This window comes from Salvelinus alpinus, chromosome 9 (assembly GCF_045679555.1).
Source record: "Salvelinus alpinus chromosome 9, SLU_Salpinus.1, whole genome shotgun sequence".
Taxonomy (NCBI): domain Eukaryota; kingdom Metazoa; phylum Chordata; class Actinopteri; order Salmoniformes; family Salmonidae; genus Salvelinus; species Salvelinus alpinus.
Genome location: NC_092094.1, coordinates 29,553,257 through 29,571,666, shown reverse-complemented (window position 1 = coordinate 29,571,666; position 18,410 = coordinate 29,553,257). Strand labels below are relative to the sequence as shown.

The 18,410-nt window shown below is 42.2% G+C and overlaps 3 protein-coding genes across 17 annotated transcripts in view; 1 reads left to right on the top strand and 2 right to left on the bottom strand.

Moving 5' to 3' along the window:
- The window catches only part of LOC139584604 (SH3 and multiple ankyrin repeat domains protein 3-like), a 307,285-nt gene extending 300,725 nt beyond the window's left edge, over positions 1 to 6,560 (top strand). For all 8 annotated transcript variants that reach the window (XM_071416641.1, XM_071416643.1, XM_071416642.1 and 5 more), the window contains one exon: positions 307 to 6,560. In XM_071416641.1, the coding sequence (XP_071272742.1) occupies positions 307 to 871 (565 nt within the window). In that variant the 3' untranslated portion in view covers positions 872 to 6,560. The remainder of the gene's footprint in view (positions 1 to 306) is intronic.
- Positions 6,561 to 6,966: 406 nt separating this feature from the next.
- On the bottom strand, positions 6,967 to 11,818 carry LOC139584606 (rab-like protein 2A). 8 transcript variants are annotated; one of them, XM_071416653.1, is made up of 7 exons: positions 11,098 to 11,818; positions 10,860 to 10,928; positions 10,508 to 10,574; positions 9,928 to 10,025; positions 9,734 to 9,811; positions 9,499 to 9,541; positions 6,967 to 8,938 (listed from the first exon to the last, which is right to left on the bottom strand). In XM_071416653.1, exons 2-7 carry the CDS (start codon positions 10,866 to 10,868, stop codon positions 8,931 to 8,933), a joined length of 303 nt encoding a protein of 100 aa, XP_071272754.1. In that variant the 5' UTR covers positions 10,869 to 10,928; positions 11,098 to 11,818; the 3' UTR covers positions 6,967 to 8,930. The 8 variants fall into 8 exon arrangements, 3 of the variants coding, with proteins under 3 accessions (XP_071272754.1, XP_071272752.1, XP_071272753.1); XR_011676795.1 differs by lacking the exon at positions 9,928 to 10,025 and adding an exon at positions 10,095 to 10,206 and having other exon boundaries at positions 6,967 to 9,541; positions 11,098 to 11,809; XR_011676796.1 differs by lacking the exon at positions 9,928 to 10,025 and adding an exon at positions 10,095 to 10,206 and having other exon boundaries at positions 6,967 to 9,541; positions 10,899 to 10,928; positions 11,098 to 11,807.
- A 65-nt stretch (positions 11,819 to 11,883) lies between these two features.
- On the bottom strand, positions 11,884 to 16,446 carry cimap1b (ciliary microtubule associated protein 1B). Its single transcript, XM_071416648.1, has 7 exons — positions 15,781 to 16,446; positions 14,965 to 15,083; positions 14,627 to 14,830; positions 13,478 to 13,579; positions 13,163 to 13,284; positions 12,877 to 13,017; positions 11,884 to 12,725 (listed from the first exon to the last, which is right to left on the bottom strand). Exons 2-7 carry the CDS (start codon positions 15,074 to 15,076, stop codon positions 12,633 to 12,635), a joined length of 774 nt encoding a protein of 257 aa, XP_071272749.1. The 5' UTR covers positions 15,077 to 15,083; positions 15,781 to 16,446; the 3' UTR covers positions 11,884 to 12,632.
- Positions 16,447 to 18,410: the final 1,964 nt, after the last annotated feature.

The following is an 18,410-nucleotide window of genomic DNA, read 5'->3' as shown; positions in this document are numbered from 1 at the left end:
CTTTTGATCTTGCTGTGAGTTTACCTAGCTTGCTCTCACTAACAGTCACTAACCCTGCAGCCCACATTGAGTGGCTTGATGTTCCAAAGGCTCAACAGATCAAATGGCTCTTTCTACTTGTGTGAAGCTTTATAGATAAAAACACGGTGATGTTGTTCTAATATCTCTTTACCTCTGCCTTTCTTTCTCTACATCCCATTGCGCTTGCTCTCTCTGTATCTTTCTTTCTCTGTATACCTCTCACCCTCTTCCCCTCCTAACCTCCCTCTCTTTCTCTCTCTCTCTCTCCATATTTCTCTCCTCCAGACTTTTCAGCAGTCTAGGAGAGCTCCACACCATTTCCCAGAGAAGCTACGGCACCACCTACACCATTCGGCCTGGCAGCCGCTTTCCCGTTACACGCCGCACTCCAAGCCCTGGCTCGGGCTCCCCGGATCGGGGTGACCCCCTCAGTCGAATCCCAGGCTTCGGCCTACCCACCTCACCCACCACGCCGCACCACACCATCCTCAAGTCGTCCAGCCTCAGCCTGCACCATGAGCCCAAAGAGGTACGCTTCGTTATGAGGAGCTCCAGCGCCCGGTCCCGCTCCCCCTCCCCGTCCCCTTGTCACTCCCCCGGGCTGGGCTCGCCCCTCCTGGCCCTCAGGCCATTCCACCAGAAGCCCCTCCACCTGTGGAACAAGTACGACGTTGGAGACTGGCTGGAGAGCATCAACCTGGGGGAGCACAGGGCTGGCTTTCAGGAGCATGAGATCGAGGGCTCGCACCTCCCGGCACTCACCAAGGACGACTTCGCTGAGCTGGGGGTGACGCGCGTGGGACACCGCATGAACATCGAACGAGCACTTAAACAACTGCTGGAGAGCTGACCCCTGCAATGAGAGAGAGAGGGAGATAGAGAGGGAGAGAAAGAAAGGGAGATGGAGAGAGATAGAGAGATGGGGAGAGGGAGATGTGGAGAGAGAGGGAGAGAGAGAGGTAGAGAGGGAGATGGAGAGACAGAGGGAGATGGGGAGAGAGCGAGAGAGAGAGAGGGAGATGGAGAGACAGAAACAGAGAGAAAACAAGAGAGAGCTTTTAAACTAGCTCCATTTTTAGGTGGAGCTAGTTTTCATTTTTAGGTGAATTTGTTTTCATTTTGATGTTTCTGAAAGTGTACGTTTTTGTATTTATACTCTGCTCTCAGCACTGCACTGAATGAGTAGGTGTTCTAAAACTTTTGACCGGTAGTGTATATATATATATTTTTCCCTAACCCTACTACCCCTCCCCAAATTGGAGTAAACTAATGAAATATATTTTCCTTCTTTATTAAATTCCCCTAAGCCTACCACCCCTGCCCTAATTGGAGTAAACTAATGGATAACAATACTTAGACTTCTACTTGGAAGAAATTCTTTGCAGGAGAGAATCTTGCATGAGCTCCTATTAGAACATTTTATTTGTAACAGCTTCTGTTGTTGCTCCTCTAGTCACACCTTTAAGCTCTCCGACAGACCATTCCTTCTTTGTACATCTCCTTCTCTTTCTCCCTCCATCCCTTCCCTCTATCTCTTTGCCTGCTGTTTTTTTGGCCTCTGAAGGATTCCCCGTTTGCATGAAGAAGGAGGAGGATCAATCTCTAACCATAAGGAACGTTCAGAGATCCGCTCAGCGACAGCGAACACAGGAGTATAGACACAGTACTGACCTAGAACTAACATAATGTTGACATACTGACAGTACTGACATGGGCCTCTCTCCTCTCTGCCTGGCATTGTAATTAAACTAGAGACACTTGAGCCCAGAGACGGAGCTCCGAGTTGGAGACCACATAGGGAAAACTCCTCCATCCTGGGACCTTCTCGAGGACTGACAGTGCTATCTATTATATTTGGAGAATGTTTAACCAACACTAGTGGCTTTTTTCATAATCAAAACATCTTGCTTTGGGTTTCCAAAGGGAATATTATAGATAAATATGATATAAATGTATTTAAATAGTTTTGAGGGGGAAAAAAACGACAGAATGTTGAAATGAAGATATGTAATAAACTAAAGAGCATCTGACTCCTACTTCTAGACAAAGGACAGAGAGAAAACTTTAACATTTATTGCACCAATAATTTACTTGTTTTTACCTATTATATAAATATATATATTTGAAAAAAAGTTAATAGATATATACAAATTACATTTTGTCATAAAATATACAACTTTAGTAAAACTGTACATGGTATTCTATATACAACCCACTGTTGATGAACTGTCCTTACATGGTCACCCTTTCCTGAACAGAAGCATGAAAAGTTGCATCACGTCTTGAAAAGAGGGTTGTGGTTTAATTTCTGTTTGTTTTCTTACGGTCTTCCGTCATACTGAAGGGCATCCCACACAGTGAGGGGTGTGACATCCCAGTTTAACCCCAGTGACCCTGTGACCTCAACACATACTCAGATATAGAGACATATATATACACACATGAACAGTCACATAGTTAAACAAATAACACCCTTACATTCACGCACAGAGACACACACACAAACACACACAGTTCTCATCCAAACTAAGACCGGTAGCATCATTACATACATCTGAGACCATGGTTTGGGAGAACGGGATGTCTTAAGAAAGGTGTTTAAAAAAACAAAATCAACAATTGTAATGTGAGTTGCTTCTCTCAACAGTCAGAGACAGTGAGTGTTATTCACACAACAGCACAGTGTTAGATCCATACTCTCTGGGAGAACAACAATGGTGTGTTCAGGAGGAAGAAACGTTCTGAATACTGCAGATAGAACTGTCATGATAGTACTGTCGTGATAGAACTGACATGATAGAACTGACATGATAGAACTGACATGATAGAACTGACATGATAGAACTGACATGATAGAACTGTCATGATAGAACGGACATGATAGAACTGTCATGATAGAACTGTCATGATAGAACTGACATGATAGAACTGTCATGATAGAACTGACATGATAGAACTGTCATGATAGAACTGACATGATAGAACTGTCATGATAGAACTGACATGATAGAACTGTCATGATAGAACTGTCATGATAGAACTGACATGATAGAACTGTCATGATAGAACTGTCATGATAGAACTGACATGATAGAACTGTCATGATAGAACTGTCATGAGCATCTTATAAAGAGTTGACATGATTTCCTATTATACAAGTTTATTATTGCTATTTGTAGGTAAAGAATATGTAGTATATTGGAGTTTCACAACAGTGAAGCATGTCTGTTCTCTATAATACATTTATATCTACATTGTTGTATAACGGAGTCCCCTGAATGTGACCCAGGTGGACACTACAACCACTAAAACCTTTACTAGTCAAAGGCAGCACTGAAACCATTATGCTAAGTGGATATCCTTGTCACGGAGCCACACACCAGTCCAAACTATCTCTGTGAAACTTTATTTTGTCACCGTTTTGAGTAAGCGGGTGTTAAATTCAATGTTGTGTCAACGTTGTAGGGATAACGCTCACTGTCTCACATCGGACCTCACAGACAATCTCACTTCTGACTCTGGTGACATAGGAGTTGTCCCAAATGACATCCTTATCCCTACCGTGCCCTTCTTTTGATCAGAGATTTACATTTTGGGGCACTATATAAGGAAAAGGATATCATTTGGGACACTACCATACCGCCTGACTCCTTGACTTTTATGTTGGGTTGATTGTTGGTTTGTGTTTCTATAATGGAGGTGTGGATTTTGTAGCTCTTGGATTATGATGTTTAGAAGATACATTTTTTTATTCACTCACCTAACATGAATTTCAGAGTGAACATTAAGAAAAGGAGAAACAAAAAATAGTAGATCCTCTCAACAGGACTTTCACACTGTAAATCTGAACAAAACTAAGAATATTTGCTTTTTTATATTAATCACAAGCAATGTATATATATGATAGTTTTCATATACATTTTTGAAAATCAAAAATTATATAGATCTATATATGAATGTTTGGCATATATGCATAGTTAACCACCTAGGAAAAAAGGTGTGATCCGATTTTTATTATTTTCTATGAAATAGGAGATGATTTGCACAAAACAAGGTGCTAGCATTACAGCCACCCATCATTACAGTGCATGTATGCTGTGAATGGAGGAACACCCTGACTCTGTACACAACCCCCTCTCTGCTGTGTGTGTGTGTGTGTGTGTGTGTGTGTGTGTGTGTGTGTGTGTGTGTGTGTGTGTGTGTGTGTGTGTGTGTGTGTGTGTGTGTGTGTGTGTGTGTGTGTGTGTGTGTGTGTGTGTGTGTGTGTGTGTGTGTGTGTGTGTGTGTGTGTGTGTGTGTGGTAGTGTGGTGGGTGTGTATGTGTGTGGTAGGTGTGCGTGTAAGTTGTTCAAACCCTCAAAGGTGGTCCACTGTAGCCTTAATTACATCAGAGATTCCTGGCAGTGGCTGTGTCACACACGTGGTGCACACACTGAAATCCAGATGTATAATCATTACAGGACCCTTTGATATCTATTGGAGAGAGAGAGAGCGAGAGAGCGAGAGAGCGAGAGAGAGCGAGAGAGAGCGAGAGAGAGAGAGAGAGAGAGAGAGAGAGAGAGAGAGAGAGAGAGAGAGAGAGAGAGAGAGAGAGAGAGAGAGAGAGAGAGAGAGAGAGAGAGAATATATACATTTACATTCTGTCTGTTCCTGTGTAGCCCCTGTCTGTGTGTGTGTGGGAATCGGCAGTGGGCAGGGTTTGGGCTGTGGCTTTAATGGGAGACAGAAACACAGACAATTACAGTATTACCATCTGCTCTACAACACCTCTCTATGACTCTCTCCATGACCAGAAGCACTGGCCCTCTGCTCCCCGTTTCATCCAGTTATACACTCTGTCCTCTTTTCCTTTTTCAGACGTTCAGAGTTTTTAAGGGTATGCTATGATGAGGGGATTTTGAAGAGGACTGACACACAAAAAAAGAAAAAAGAAGGAAAAACGTGCCAAAAATAAACTTTCAATGGTATATTTTTCTTCTTCCTTAGTACTACCTTAGTCTGGATGTTGTTGAGCTGTTACTCACTAATATGGTGCCATCTCCTGGGAATCTTGAGAACTACAGACATTCATTTAGCTTCACTGTCTGGACACAACCTTTTTGGAGTGGAACTGCAGACGTTTTTATGTTTTGTAAAGGAATATATATATAACCTGAAAAATGGATTTTATGAGCTTTGCATTATTAACATTTATATTTATATTTTTGAGACAAGGTATCAAAGTATTGTTTGGTATAACTGTGATGAGTTATACCGCTTGTCTAACTGATGCTGAGAGATGCTGACATGGGTTTACACACAGCACATACATACACACATACTGTACACACACGCAGGCATGCACGTGTGCTCATATACACAGTGCAGTTTGGACTCCAGTTGCTTTCCTGGTTAGGAAAGAACCTAGTGATGGAGAACATAGTTGGACCCCTCAGTGGGTTTACCACAGGTAGCTTATACAGATGCAAACCCATGCTACAGGACACAGAGAGCTGAGGCAAACACATCATTCACACCAATGAGTTTCTCTGTACGGTCGACTTCATCTTCTTTTCTAATCAACAAAGCACAATCTACATGGTGAGACGGAGTCGTGATTCCTTTTTTTGAATCCAGGGAGATCTGGTAGACCCACCATTGGATCAAATGATCTTATCATCATTCAAAGGGGTTTTTCTTTCATTGTTGATTTTCTCCTTGTTTGCACTGTGAAGTTTAACAGGGTGGATCTATTACAGGCCATGTCTGGACCATGCCTGGCCCATCTAAACATCCCCTCCTCTTGATCCCCCAGGCATCCCAGCTCTATATCTTCTTCAAGACAGTGAACTCCACACAGAACTGTAGCCTGGCTGAAACTAATCATGAACACAATGTCAACCTCAGTAGATTCATGTTATTCAGTAGTTTAGCATTGTTGAATGAATCCTGACAGCATATGTCACGTGTGGTAGGAGGTGAAAATGTGAAAGGTCAGATCGCTAGCTAACTAGAATAAAATAGTAGCGTTCACTTTGGTGCTATATATGTACAGATTTTCGCCAGACAGTGTTACTGTGACTATTTTAAGATACAGTTCTATGTAATCTCAGATATAGCAAGGGCATACTCAAGTGTAATTTTCCTGTTGAAATTAAAATGGTCTGTAGAGAGGGAGACACCTAGGCTACCTGCTTCTAACTAGCATCTGAGTGTCTACTCCCAAACACACCATGCTGAAAGGGGTCGGGGGGGGGGGGGGGGGGGGGCATAGACTTGGAATAGAAGAGAGGACACACTGGCCATTGAGTAGATGTCTGGAAAAAGAACAATAAACAAATGTAAAAACACATGTTACGGTTAGTCGCACCATTGACAAGAACCCTTTTCACCCAGAGGCATGGTTCTCTTATCATCCATAAGGGAACATATAGAGAAGGGAGGCGGGGTAGTGAGGCTGAGGCAGGTCCAGAGACCTGAGTGCTGTGATGGCTCCACCACAGAGATCTATGTTTGTTATATTATGTAATACATTTATAATTAAAAACATGACTTCTGTGTGTCGGCTCCTCATTGGTCTTGCTACTGAGATCTACATTGGCCAGAGTTTTAGCTGTGCCAACTGCAATGTCAGTTTTGACCTGTGTTTTTCCCCTGGAAACTCAGAGGCCCTTTGCAGCCTTGTGGCTCTGCAGTTTCCCAGTAGTCATTACAGAATTCAAAAATATATTAATCGTTAACATTTGAGCTGTGCACATAAAATGATTATTTCTGAAGGTGGTTGAAATTACACTAACAACCTTGGCTAAAACCTTGAGTGAAGCACACGGGCAACAGAGACAAATTATCACAGTTCATAGGATACATGAGATATCATACAGATAAACAAAGTTACTTTCCATACGCAACATTAAATATGCAGTCCGGGATCTTTAGAACCGACAAATACGTAACATATTGCACAAATTGGATTTTGTAATCAACTATTTTTATTACAGGACATAACATATCATACAAAATGGATGACGTAGTACACAATTGTGCAACATTTTCAGGGACCCATTTGCCTCGTGATCACTACTTTCAAAACTAGTGAATTACGCAAAACCTCTGGAGCATCACTTTAAGAGCTCAATTAAATCTGTATCTGCATTATAGCTCAATTTAAAGGCAATATTCCTGCCTTCATTGTAAACGCTGCAAAATGTCAGCTCATTCGAAAATGACCTTTACATTTCAGCTCGGGATACGGATTGAATCCAGCCCGAAGAGGTCTAATACACTTAGATCGAGAACCTCAGAAGTGGTCATTCGTTGTAGTTCTGAGGTATCTTCAGTACTTCTGCAACACTTCCAGTTGACTAAAATGTACACTGAGTATACAAAACATTAAGAACACCTGTTCTTTCTATAACAGACTGACCAGGTGAAAGCTACTGTATGATCCCTTATTGTCACTTGTTAAATCCACTTCAATCAGTGTAGATGAAGGGGAGGAGACAGGTTAAAGGATTTTTAAGCCTTGAGACATGGATTGTGTATGTGCGCCACTCACAGGGTGAATGGGCAAGACAAAATATTGAAGTGCCTTTGAACAGGGTATGGTAGTAGGTCCCAGGCGCACCAGTTTGTGTCAAGAACTGCAACGCTGCTGGTTTTTTCACACTCAACAGTTTCCCGTGTGTATCAAGAATGGTCCACCACCCAAAGGACATCCAGCCAACTTGACACAACTGTGGGAAGCATTGGTGTCAACATGGGCCAGCATCTGTTTAATGCTTTCGACACTTTGTACTGTCCATGCCCCGATGATTTGAGGCTGTTCTGAGAGCAAAAGGGGTGGGTGGGTGAGATATACACTCAGTGTATATCTAACCTGTACATTGATAACTATATCAGTAACAGCACTGGAATTAATTATTGGTGACATTGATGCAGTCTTTTTACTGATGCAGCCAGGTCACAAGTGTTGAGGAGTAAAACCACACAGTCGATAATGCCATCACATGGTTACAAGGTACATTCATTGTTTAAGATACATTAAAGGCATGACCTATAAAGGCTCTGGCTTTACACTGTAGCACTTAGAGCAACAATAGCAGCCTTTACATACATGTACTTTACTATCACATTGTACAAATCGCCATACACATGCCACGTATGGTAAAGGCATAAGAGGGCGAAAGCTGATGACAAAGTAGCAGAGTTCACATTCACAGTTTCACTTTGCTATCATAAAATAGCAAGAATAGGGATTATAGGTATAGAGTGTGTCCCACATTTTACAAGGCATCACATTCTAGATTAACCTCAAACAGCCTGCATCACACACTTTGGCACACGTTCACCATGCCTGCCACAACATCTATCCTACAATATGTTTGTTCTCACATCAATAGAATGCCCCAGCTCTCACAGGTCACTACTATTATATGGCTCATAGGTTAACATTTTCTGCAGCATCAGCCCCATAAAAGCATGTCTCTTCCATGGCATAAAATAAAACAAAAAATACAAACATGAGGATGTAAGGACAACATGTCCACAATGTGAGAATAATGTGAATATAACATATCCACAACATCAGTTACAGACTCTGGAGCACAGCTCTCCCATGGTAAAGAGGTATCATGTCAACACATTTAGGATAACATATCCACAGCATCAGTTACAGACTCTGGAGCACAGCTCTCCCATGGTAAAGAGGTATCATGTCAACACATTTAGGATAACATATCCACAGCATCCATAGCTGCGGTGCAGTCAGAAACAGCTCTCGTATTCACAATGCCAGTATAATGTAAAGATAATGTGTCCATAATGTGAGGGTAATGTATCCACATCAACATCCAGCCAGACAGACAGACTCAGGGCTCTCTGGTTTCAGTCCCTCAGCCATCTCTAACGACGACTCCTTCTTCTGCTCCAGCTCAAAGTTCTACAGGTCAAGGATGAACAAAAAAACATTAAGGTAGACTCAGCGATATGACGTAGATGCAGAAAGTAAACAGCATAGTGAGTCAATTTCCCCAACAACTAACAGCGTTGAAGCGCGAGGCTCAACTTCTCTGCTGTTTTGGTCCCGTGGCTACCACGTTGTAAAAGTGTGAAGTAAACCCGTGCACATGCGCAGATACTGTGTGTGACTGAAAAGAAGTCATGCATCTTGCTCATCGCAAAATCTGCAGTGCTGCTTGTGGCAATGTCATTTAGCGGAGTCAGCCTGCTAAATTACTTAAAGGTAATCTTATCCAGAGCAACTGTCAGTCAAATACATCGAGCGAAGCTGGTTCTGGCATGAATTCAAGTCAGTCACCTGATTAGTAAGCTGACAGTATCAGCTGAGTTTCTGATCAATCAGACATTGAAAACACAACATGATGGCACTTTTTTCAAATAGACTTCAGCAAACTGCTGCCTTCTGGTTCTGCTCTTCTGTTTATCAAGGGCATGGCAGATACTCTGCTCCCTTACCCCTAGCTTTGTTAGGTTCATTACCTGAGCATTTGCTTGGGTGGGGAGCAACCTTGAAGAGCAGAGCCTAAACGCCAGACCAAATGTGTTACCATTCACATTTTCTGTTCAAGTCAACTCAACCAAATACATTCATTCTAATGACATAACCAGAACAACAGTCAGTGAAATAGCTGCAGTAAATTAAGGAGATGGAAACAGCAAAAGATGTGTATAAGATCAGTGAGCTAATATCCAGAGAGGGAAATATGTACTGTACCTCCAGCATTACTTCATCCATGAAGTCACTAGAGTTCTGCTTGTAAGACATTGCCATTTTGATTGTTTCTTTGAACATCTGGGAAACATTTCGAAAGACAGAAAAGGGTTTTCCAAGTTATATTTTTATTAAGCAAAGGAATACAGTATACAGAGTACTGTGTGTCTCTTAAGGACAATGTTGTCCATCCGCACCTTGACTACATTGGTCCCATCAGCAGCAGATACAAAGTACAAAGGAAGCCCCTGCTTCTTGGCAAAGTTACATTTTCTCTGGGTCACCTTCATATCAGCTGCAAACAACGGAGTAAAAAAACAAAAAATAAAATATTATTAAAATTAGCCTGTGTGGCTGGACTCACCCTGTGTGGTGGTGGCTAATAAGATAGATGGTATCTCAGGCCTGTACTCTCTCAGCCCTGTATACCAGCTGGTTAGGTTCTTATAAGTGATCTTCCTCTGCACATCAAACACCTGAGAAAGACAAGTACAGTTAATGATACAAGCTATGACATAAGTATGAGCCTTGAAGTAATGTTGTGGTAGTACGAGGGATGCATGCTCTGGAACCTCTCCTGTCCGGCCGTATCCCAGAAGTCTTTGGGGCAGACATAAGCACAAACACAGCTGAAGGCAACCAAACAGATAGTAAGTCAACCAGATAACATAATATCAAGATTATGGTTCACAGCAATAACCGATCAGTTTACTATAGCCTTAACAACTCTTCAGTCTAAACCAGACATGTTGATAACAAAACAATTGATAAACATACCTACTAATACAGCCTTGCTGTCGATGGTGGTAGTGTATTTGTAGAGCGTCAGGGCATAGGTTGACAGCTGTTGGGGACGACCGGAGAACAAGTTAGGGAATAGAATAAACAACTTTGTCAACCCTCTGTACTGTAGCTACACATTGCTGGTCAAAAGGTCTGTCGGCACACTGGATGACTAACCTGCTACAAGCCAAATCAGTTACTGCATGAACTATTGAGAAGGCATTGGGTTTCTTTCAGTTTAATACTATCAATATTAGGCAACACCTAACGTTACTTAGTTAGTTACATCAAGCTAAAAGACTGATGAATTTATTCTGCGATCATGCAACACTCAAAACCCAATTACAGAAATCATAGCTGAGAGCGCCAGTGTGAGAAAGGATACTATCCGTCTATCAGAAACCTCTCCATCAACCTGTAAAACAAAGAGGCAGTTGTTATCATCTTCTCCTGGGTCACAAACAGTAAGCACTACTGCTGATATAAAATGTAGTTACCTTTACTAAGAACGTTCAGCATCTTTGAGGTGTATTTGCAGTGACAAAATGACAAGAAAAAGATGGCATGCTCCCTATCTAACTTACTTGGATTTTCCCACTGCACTGTCTCCAAGGAAGATTATCTTGACTTTTTCATCTGCATCATATTTATCTTGGTCCAGTTCAGGAATGCCACTGGCGTCGCCTGCCATTCTACCTTTAGGAAGGGGAAATGAGCTGCGTCTCACAGCAGCTTAGCTAGTTAGCGAACGTAAACTAACGTTAGCTAGCTACAGTAAAGTACGTGGCTAGAAGTTAGCTAGCAAAAGAAATGCACTTAGTCTGTGATTAACGGCAAGTAACCGCTTAACGTTAGCTAACTAACTAGATATAGCTACACATATTTGCATTCATTCACTTAAAATATGACCGAAACCCATTCGAAGTCATGTCTAAGTTAACTTATTAGCTAGCTGTCGAAACGGGCATGTTTTCAACCCGACGTTGGTTAGCTATCTACAGTAACGTTAGCCTAGCCAGTGCAGTGGCTACTTGTTAGGGTAGCTTACATAACACACAGTCGGGGATATTGCTATGTCCCTGATATAATGCTATATCTAGCAACCTGCTTTAGCGGTCAGTAGTATAGCAAAATAAGTAGAAAAACGTTATCGTTGGCAAAACGCTAGTTTTCAAAACGTTGTAGTTAGCATCTTCATGTTTTTGTAGCAACAGCTTCCTTCGGAGAATTTCTGTTTCTATGCAACGCAGACGCTTAAAGGCCCCCTTTTTTGTACGAAGCTGTTCCTATTATTGTCTGAAAATGGGTTCTTTTGGACTATTTACAAAGATTGTCCAAAGGTTTATTTTTCCATGACAGAAAAAAGTATATTCGTTGAAAATGTATTTATTTATAACTAGCGTTATTTATTACCACAATTGTACACTTTTGACACGTTATAACATCAAAGTGAGTGAACATAGCCAAGTCATTTTGGTTTGAGAAGAATCATGACAAATCAATGTTATATCAAACCACATCTTTGGTATTGGAACAATAAAATATTATAATACTAGGTATTTCAGAATAATTTTAATACTGAAAGTGGTCATAGACCTTTGGCACAATATCACACTGAGTCTCATGTGGTAAAATATGTGCAAATTAAAACAGTCATGGGCCAAAGAAAAGTGTTCCCCAAATCATAGCATTCATGCAACAAACAAGTGACACAAAATATGAAGGGAGGCCACAGGTGAAGTAGTGTTTGTGTAGTACAAGCCTAATCCTTTTCCCCCACATAAGTATTCATAACTTTCAAGCGTGCGTGATAGCCGATGTGTTTTTCTCAGTTATTCAAATCAAATTGATGTGATAAAACATAGCCTTCATATAAAAAAATATACTTTTGTTTTTAATCACCAACAATGATTATGTGATTGTCAGGTTAGCTTGTCTTCCAGCATCATTGTACTCCATGCAGAATAGGCAATACATAAGAACAATAAGGCACAATTAACTACTTTCTTCACTGCAGAGCATTTTTATACTGCTGAATTTATTGCTGGGATAAGGGGGTAGGGATGAGGAAAAGGGATGTTGGGAAGGAATGAGGGAAATGGAGGAATGGGAAGGGTTCCTATTCCGCCAAGTTCACGATAAGGGGAGCGATGAACTCAGAATGACGAATTCCAAAAGAGAAGCTTGGAGGTTTGATCCTGGTGAAGGTCACCTAGGAACGGAAGACGGGCAGTTAGTGCATTACCCATGCAACAGAGGGTAGAAACAAACTTTGTAGAAGATATTTTCATATTTTACCATTTTAATTATTGTATAAGTACACAGTTATAGAAGTGTGATATGGTTATGATGAGGTGTCTTGCCTGTTCAGGGTGGTGAGCTCCAGGGCCTGGTTTCCTGGTGGTGTCTCCAGGCATGCTGTTGCGTCCTGTCATGCTGTAGTGGGGGGGTTTGTGTTTGTAGGTGCAGGGGTCCACCACTCTGTATGTCCCTGGGCCAGGAGTCTGATGTAGATGGAAACACACAGGGAATAAGTGTGAGGGAAGAAAACAATGAACGATAGGCCTACTAACTCAATCTGTCCATCATCAATAAAGAGGACAGATGAGATGTCAATTTTGAAGAGTGTGTTTGACATGTCAGATCTACCTTCTGTAGGTCCTCGTGGAAGCTGCCGATCTTGCTGCGTCCTCGAAGGGAGAAGTTAGGGGCAGAGGTTTTGTTGACGGTGGCAGGCCCCAGCACAGAGGGCAGCATGTAAGCAGCAGGGCCTGAGAGAGAGGACACAAACAATCACATTTCGTAAATACACCAACATTCTATTCTACAGTTCTATCATATTTTCAGTGTTCATCGAACATGCTCACTGAATATTTTATTGATCACATTTTAAAATTGTACAGCCAACATTCTATTCCATGTCTCTTAAAGCCATAGTGTTGGATTTATTGAAGAGGATGTTACCTGGGGTCTGGTCGTTGCGGAAGCCTTTGCTCCTGGCAGACAGGGAATAGGCAGGGGCAGAGTAATATGCAGACTTCCCTGACCTCTCAGGGGAGTAGCGTCCTGAAACAGCAAACAGACAGAATTAAGTCTTGAGTCTGTATGTGTGTGTAGTTTCTGAGAGACGGTGTGTAGTTTTGAGCATGCTTGTGTGTGTGTACTCGCAAGTGTGTGTGTGTTTATCCAAAGCCACTTATTCATGCGTGCATACATTTTACGTACAGGTGGACCTGAGCTAGAGGTTGCCATTTGAGACACAACCCAATGTTTAGCCTTGTTTATCTTCAAGCTACATTCCTCTATGGAGGTGGTCTGTCCTGATAATGGATATGATGATGTCCTTCTGATGTAATAGATTCCAAAGGTGATCGTTGTTTAATGATGAAGAAATATAAGGCTTCGGTCTTGGTGGCCCTCAGGGTTGATAAGACTTCACACCTTAGTTAAGATAGGATTTTACGTTTGTGGTTTTGGAAATTTCTTAAAATAGTTGTCTAACATTAGCCCATTGGCCTCTGTCTAAGAAAGCTGGTAGTTATCTTTAAAAAAAAGGCTTTAGAACTTGACAGATGTGTTGTTTGAAAAATCATGATTTATAGTCCCTTGATCAGAACCAATGTGAACGGAGGTTATCAACATTGTGAAATATTTATTTTGATGTTGTCGCTGCAACCATTTCCTCAGTCTGTTCGAGGGTTCCCACTTCTTGAAAAGAAAAGTTGACATTTTATTAAGTTGCATGTAGAAATTATAGAAATGTGTAAAAGATCTGTAAAAGAAACATGTAAATGTACCAGAAAATGTGAATTGACACTGATGTCTGAGGACCAGTTTGTTTTTTGTTACTGTAACATCAATCAAATGTATTTATAAAGCCCTTCTTACATCAGCTGATGTCACGAAGTGCTGTACAGAAACCCAGCCTAAAACCCCAAACAGCAAGCAATGCATGTTGATCTTCCAGATGTTAAGGAGGTGTTAGTCATATTTTAGACCCACTGTTAGAGTACCACCACATTCTGTCTGACTGGTATCATTAAGGCACCACTGTGCATCCTCACATAAAACACATGCAGATGGAGCAAAAAAGAAAGGATGTGGGTTACTGACCAGGTCCGGGGGTTTGGAACAGCTGGGGGTCATTGGGGCGGCTGTAGAGGGAGTATGCAGGGGTCCCGTCACGCCCAATCCTGGTGATGTTGGAGGGAACCAAGTACCCTGGCCCGGGGGAGCAGTCTGAGCTGAACTGGCGATGGCGTGTCCCAAAACTGAACGCCGGTGCTTTCAGCTTCCTGGGGTCATGGTAGTTCAGACCTGAAGAAGAATAGGCGAAGATGATTGCCCACGTGTCTTTTTATACCCCAAAATAAAAACAATCAACCAACTAATCAAAAGGTAATAACAAATCAACCAATAAATCAGTCAGTCAATCACTAAGTTAGTTGTACCTGTCGCTCCAGGCAGGGCATACTTGGGTCCAGGGCTGCCGTAGAGTGCAGCGATGGGGCCTCTGGGCTTGTGGGGCCTCCAGGAGCCAACCCAAACATCAGTGCCTGACATGATTAGTCTGTGGACAAGGACAGGTGGAATTAGAGTCAATTTACATTTGCTGGATGCTCATACCAATAGTGTTTTCACTAAAAAACTGCCTTTTTAGGATAGTGGGAAGCAGATTGCCTTAATTTGGGTAATTGCCTAACTTTTTAGAGCTGGTGAGTTAGTGCTGGTGTCTGGAGCTCGTTTGTCTGTTTGGTTGGTGTTCCAGACTAACTGTGGCGCAATAGTGATGTGCACATAATGTATGTCATAATGGGATGTGCTCAGCTGCGCATTAAAATGTCTTACATTTTTGAGCAAAATCAGTGTGACGACTGTTTAGTTGCTTTACTCAATAAAATAGCCCTGTTTTATCTCTTATTTATATTAATTAATTAATTATACTATTTATTGGTCTCCGCTGCCTCGACGTTAATTTATAGACATAACGATTTCACCTTAATTGAGACCTCTCTCTGAAATAAAAGTTTATAACAACATACTAGTGCTGAAACTATGAACAGATATGAATTCATCATAACCATATAGACCTACCACCATACTGTTGTCAATATAGGACACGGGCGTTAAAAAAAAATATCTTCCACACCGACCTTGACCGTGTGAATGCGCGTCTGGCTGTATTCAAATTGCCCGCTTATGTAAATGGCCAGCTGTTGGAAGAGAAATATTGATATAAGAAATTCCACCTGATCTAAATGGCCAACCTGTATTGAAGTTCGTTGTCTTCTCGGCACTGGACTTCTCCGCACTGGGTGGCACTGATCTTCTCCGCACTGGGTGCTCCCTAGGACCAAACACTTGGGAGCTCTGATTGTTTGACTTTGGTTGTCCTCGTGCTCACTATGACTACGTTACCATGGATACGCTATTTTGACAGGCAGGTTGGCTTTAAATTCAAAATGTGGCAGAAAATAAACCTGTTTATGATTACCAAAAATGATTCAGTTTTTTCTGTAATGCAATGCAGTCAGAACTTGTTCAAATAGATAATTTCGTTTCTTGGTGTGTGTCTGTTGGGGCGGGGGTTAGATAATCCTCGAAGAAAACCAATTGTATTTTTTTTATTTAACCTTTATTTAACTAGGCAAGTCAGTTAAGAACAAATTCGTATTTACAATGACGGCCAAACCCGGACGACGCTGGACCAATTGTGCGTTGTTTTACGGGACTCCCAATCACATCAGGTGTTGTGCCTGAATTCTCCCCTCCTTCGCGTTCTTCGTTGCTGCGACTTGCTTGCTAGTTGAGATTTCTGCCCTTCACTCCGTTGTCAGTTTAGCCTACATTTCACTGATCTTAGTAGCAGAAAGCATTTTTGTCTGCAGTTTTCTGTGTCTATTTGTTTCAAGTGTATGTGGCGGTTCTAGCTTGTATGGTACCCTGGGCGAACCCCCCCCTTCAGCCCCACATTTTTAGCAAAAATGGGGGGGCTTGCCTGTTTTGCATGTTACTTTGGCATTAACACGTGTCACATATCAGTTTGCAAACAATGTAAAAAAATATATATATATACACTACCTATCAAAAGTTTGGGGTCACTTAGAAATGTCCTTGTTTTTGAAAGAAAAGCACATCTTTTTGTGCATTTAAAATAACATCAAATTGATCAGAAATACAGTGTAGACATTGTTAATGTTGTTAATGACTATTGTAGCTGGAAGCATCTGATTTTTTAATGGTATATCTACATAGGCGTACAGCGGCCCATTATCAGCAACCATCACTCCTGTGTTCAAATCAAATCAAATCAAATTTTATTAGTCACATACACATGGTTAGCAGATGTTAATGCGAGTGTAGCGAAATGCTTGTGCTTCTAGTTCCGACAATGCAGTAATAACCAACAGTAATCTAACCTAACAATTCCACACTACTACCTTACACACACACACAAGTGTAAAGGGATAAAGAATATGTACATAAAGATATATGAATGAGTGGTGGTACAGAACGGCATGGCAGATGCAGTAGATGGTATAGAGTACGGTATATACGTATGAGATGAGTACTGTAGGGTATGTAAACATAAAGTGGCATAGTTTAAAGTGGCTAGTGGTACATGTATTGCATAAAGATGGCAAGATGCAGTAGATGATATAGAGTACAGTATATACATATGAGATGGGTAATGTAGGGTATGTAAACATTGTATTAAGTGGCATTGCTTAAAGTGGCTAGTGGTACATTTTTACATAATTTCCATCAATTCCCATTTTTAAAGTGGCTGGAGTTGAGTCAGTATGTTGGCAGCGGCCGCTAAATGTTAGTGGTGGCTGTTTAACAGTCTGATGGCCTTGAGATAGAAGCTGTTTTTCAGTCTCTTGGTCCCTGCTTTGATGCACCTGTACTGACCTCGCCTTCTGGATGATAGCGGGGTGAACAGGCAGTGGCTTGGGTGGTTGTTGTCCTTGATGATCTTTATGGCCTTCCTGTGACATCGGGTGGTGTAGGTGTCCTGGAGGGCAGGTAGTTTGCCCCTGGTGATGCGTTCTGCAGACCTCACTACCCTCTGGAGAGCCTTACGGTTGTGGGCGGAGCAGTTGCCGTACCAGGCGGTGATACAGCCCGACAGGATGCTCTCGATTGTGCATCTGTAGAAGTTTGTGAGTGCTTTTGGTGACAAGCCGAATTTCTTCAGCCTCCTGAGGTTGAAGAGGCGCTGCTGCGCCTTCTTCACAACGCTGTCTGTGTGGGTGGACCAATTCAGTTTGTCCGTGATGTGTACACCGAGGAACTTAAAACTTTCCACCTTCTCCACTACTGACCCGTCGATGTGGATAGGGGGGTGCTCCCTCTGCTGTTTCCTGAAGTCCACAATCATCTCCTTTGTTTTGTTGACGTTGAGTGTGAGGTTATTTTCCTGACACCACACTCCGAGGGCCCTCACCTCCTCCCTGTAGGCCGTCTCGTCGTTGTTGGTAATCAAGCCTACCACTGTAGTGTCATCCGCAAACTTGATGATTGAGTTGGAGGCGTGCATGGCCACGCAGTCGTGGGTGAACAGGGAGTACAGGAGAGGGCTCAGAACGCACCCTTGTGGGGCCCCAGTGTTGAGGATCAGCGGGGTGGAGATGTTGTTACCTACCCTCACCACCTGGGGGCGGCCCGTCAGGAAGTCCAGGACCCAGTTGCACAGGGCGGGGTCGAGACCCAGGGTCTCGAGCTTGATGACGAGTTTGGAGGGTACTATGGTGTTAAATGCTGAGCTGTAATCGATGAACAGCATTCTCACATGGGTATTCCTCTTGTCCAGATGGGTTAGGGCAGTGTGCAGTGTGGTTGCGATTGCGTTCCAATGTCACATTGTGTTAACTAATCCAAGTTTATCATTTTA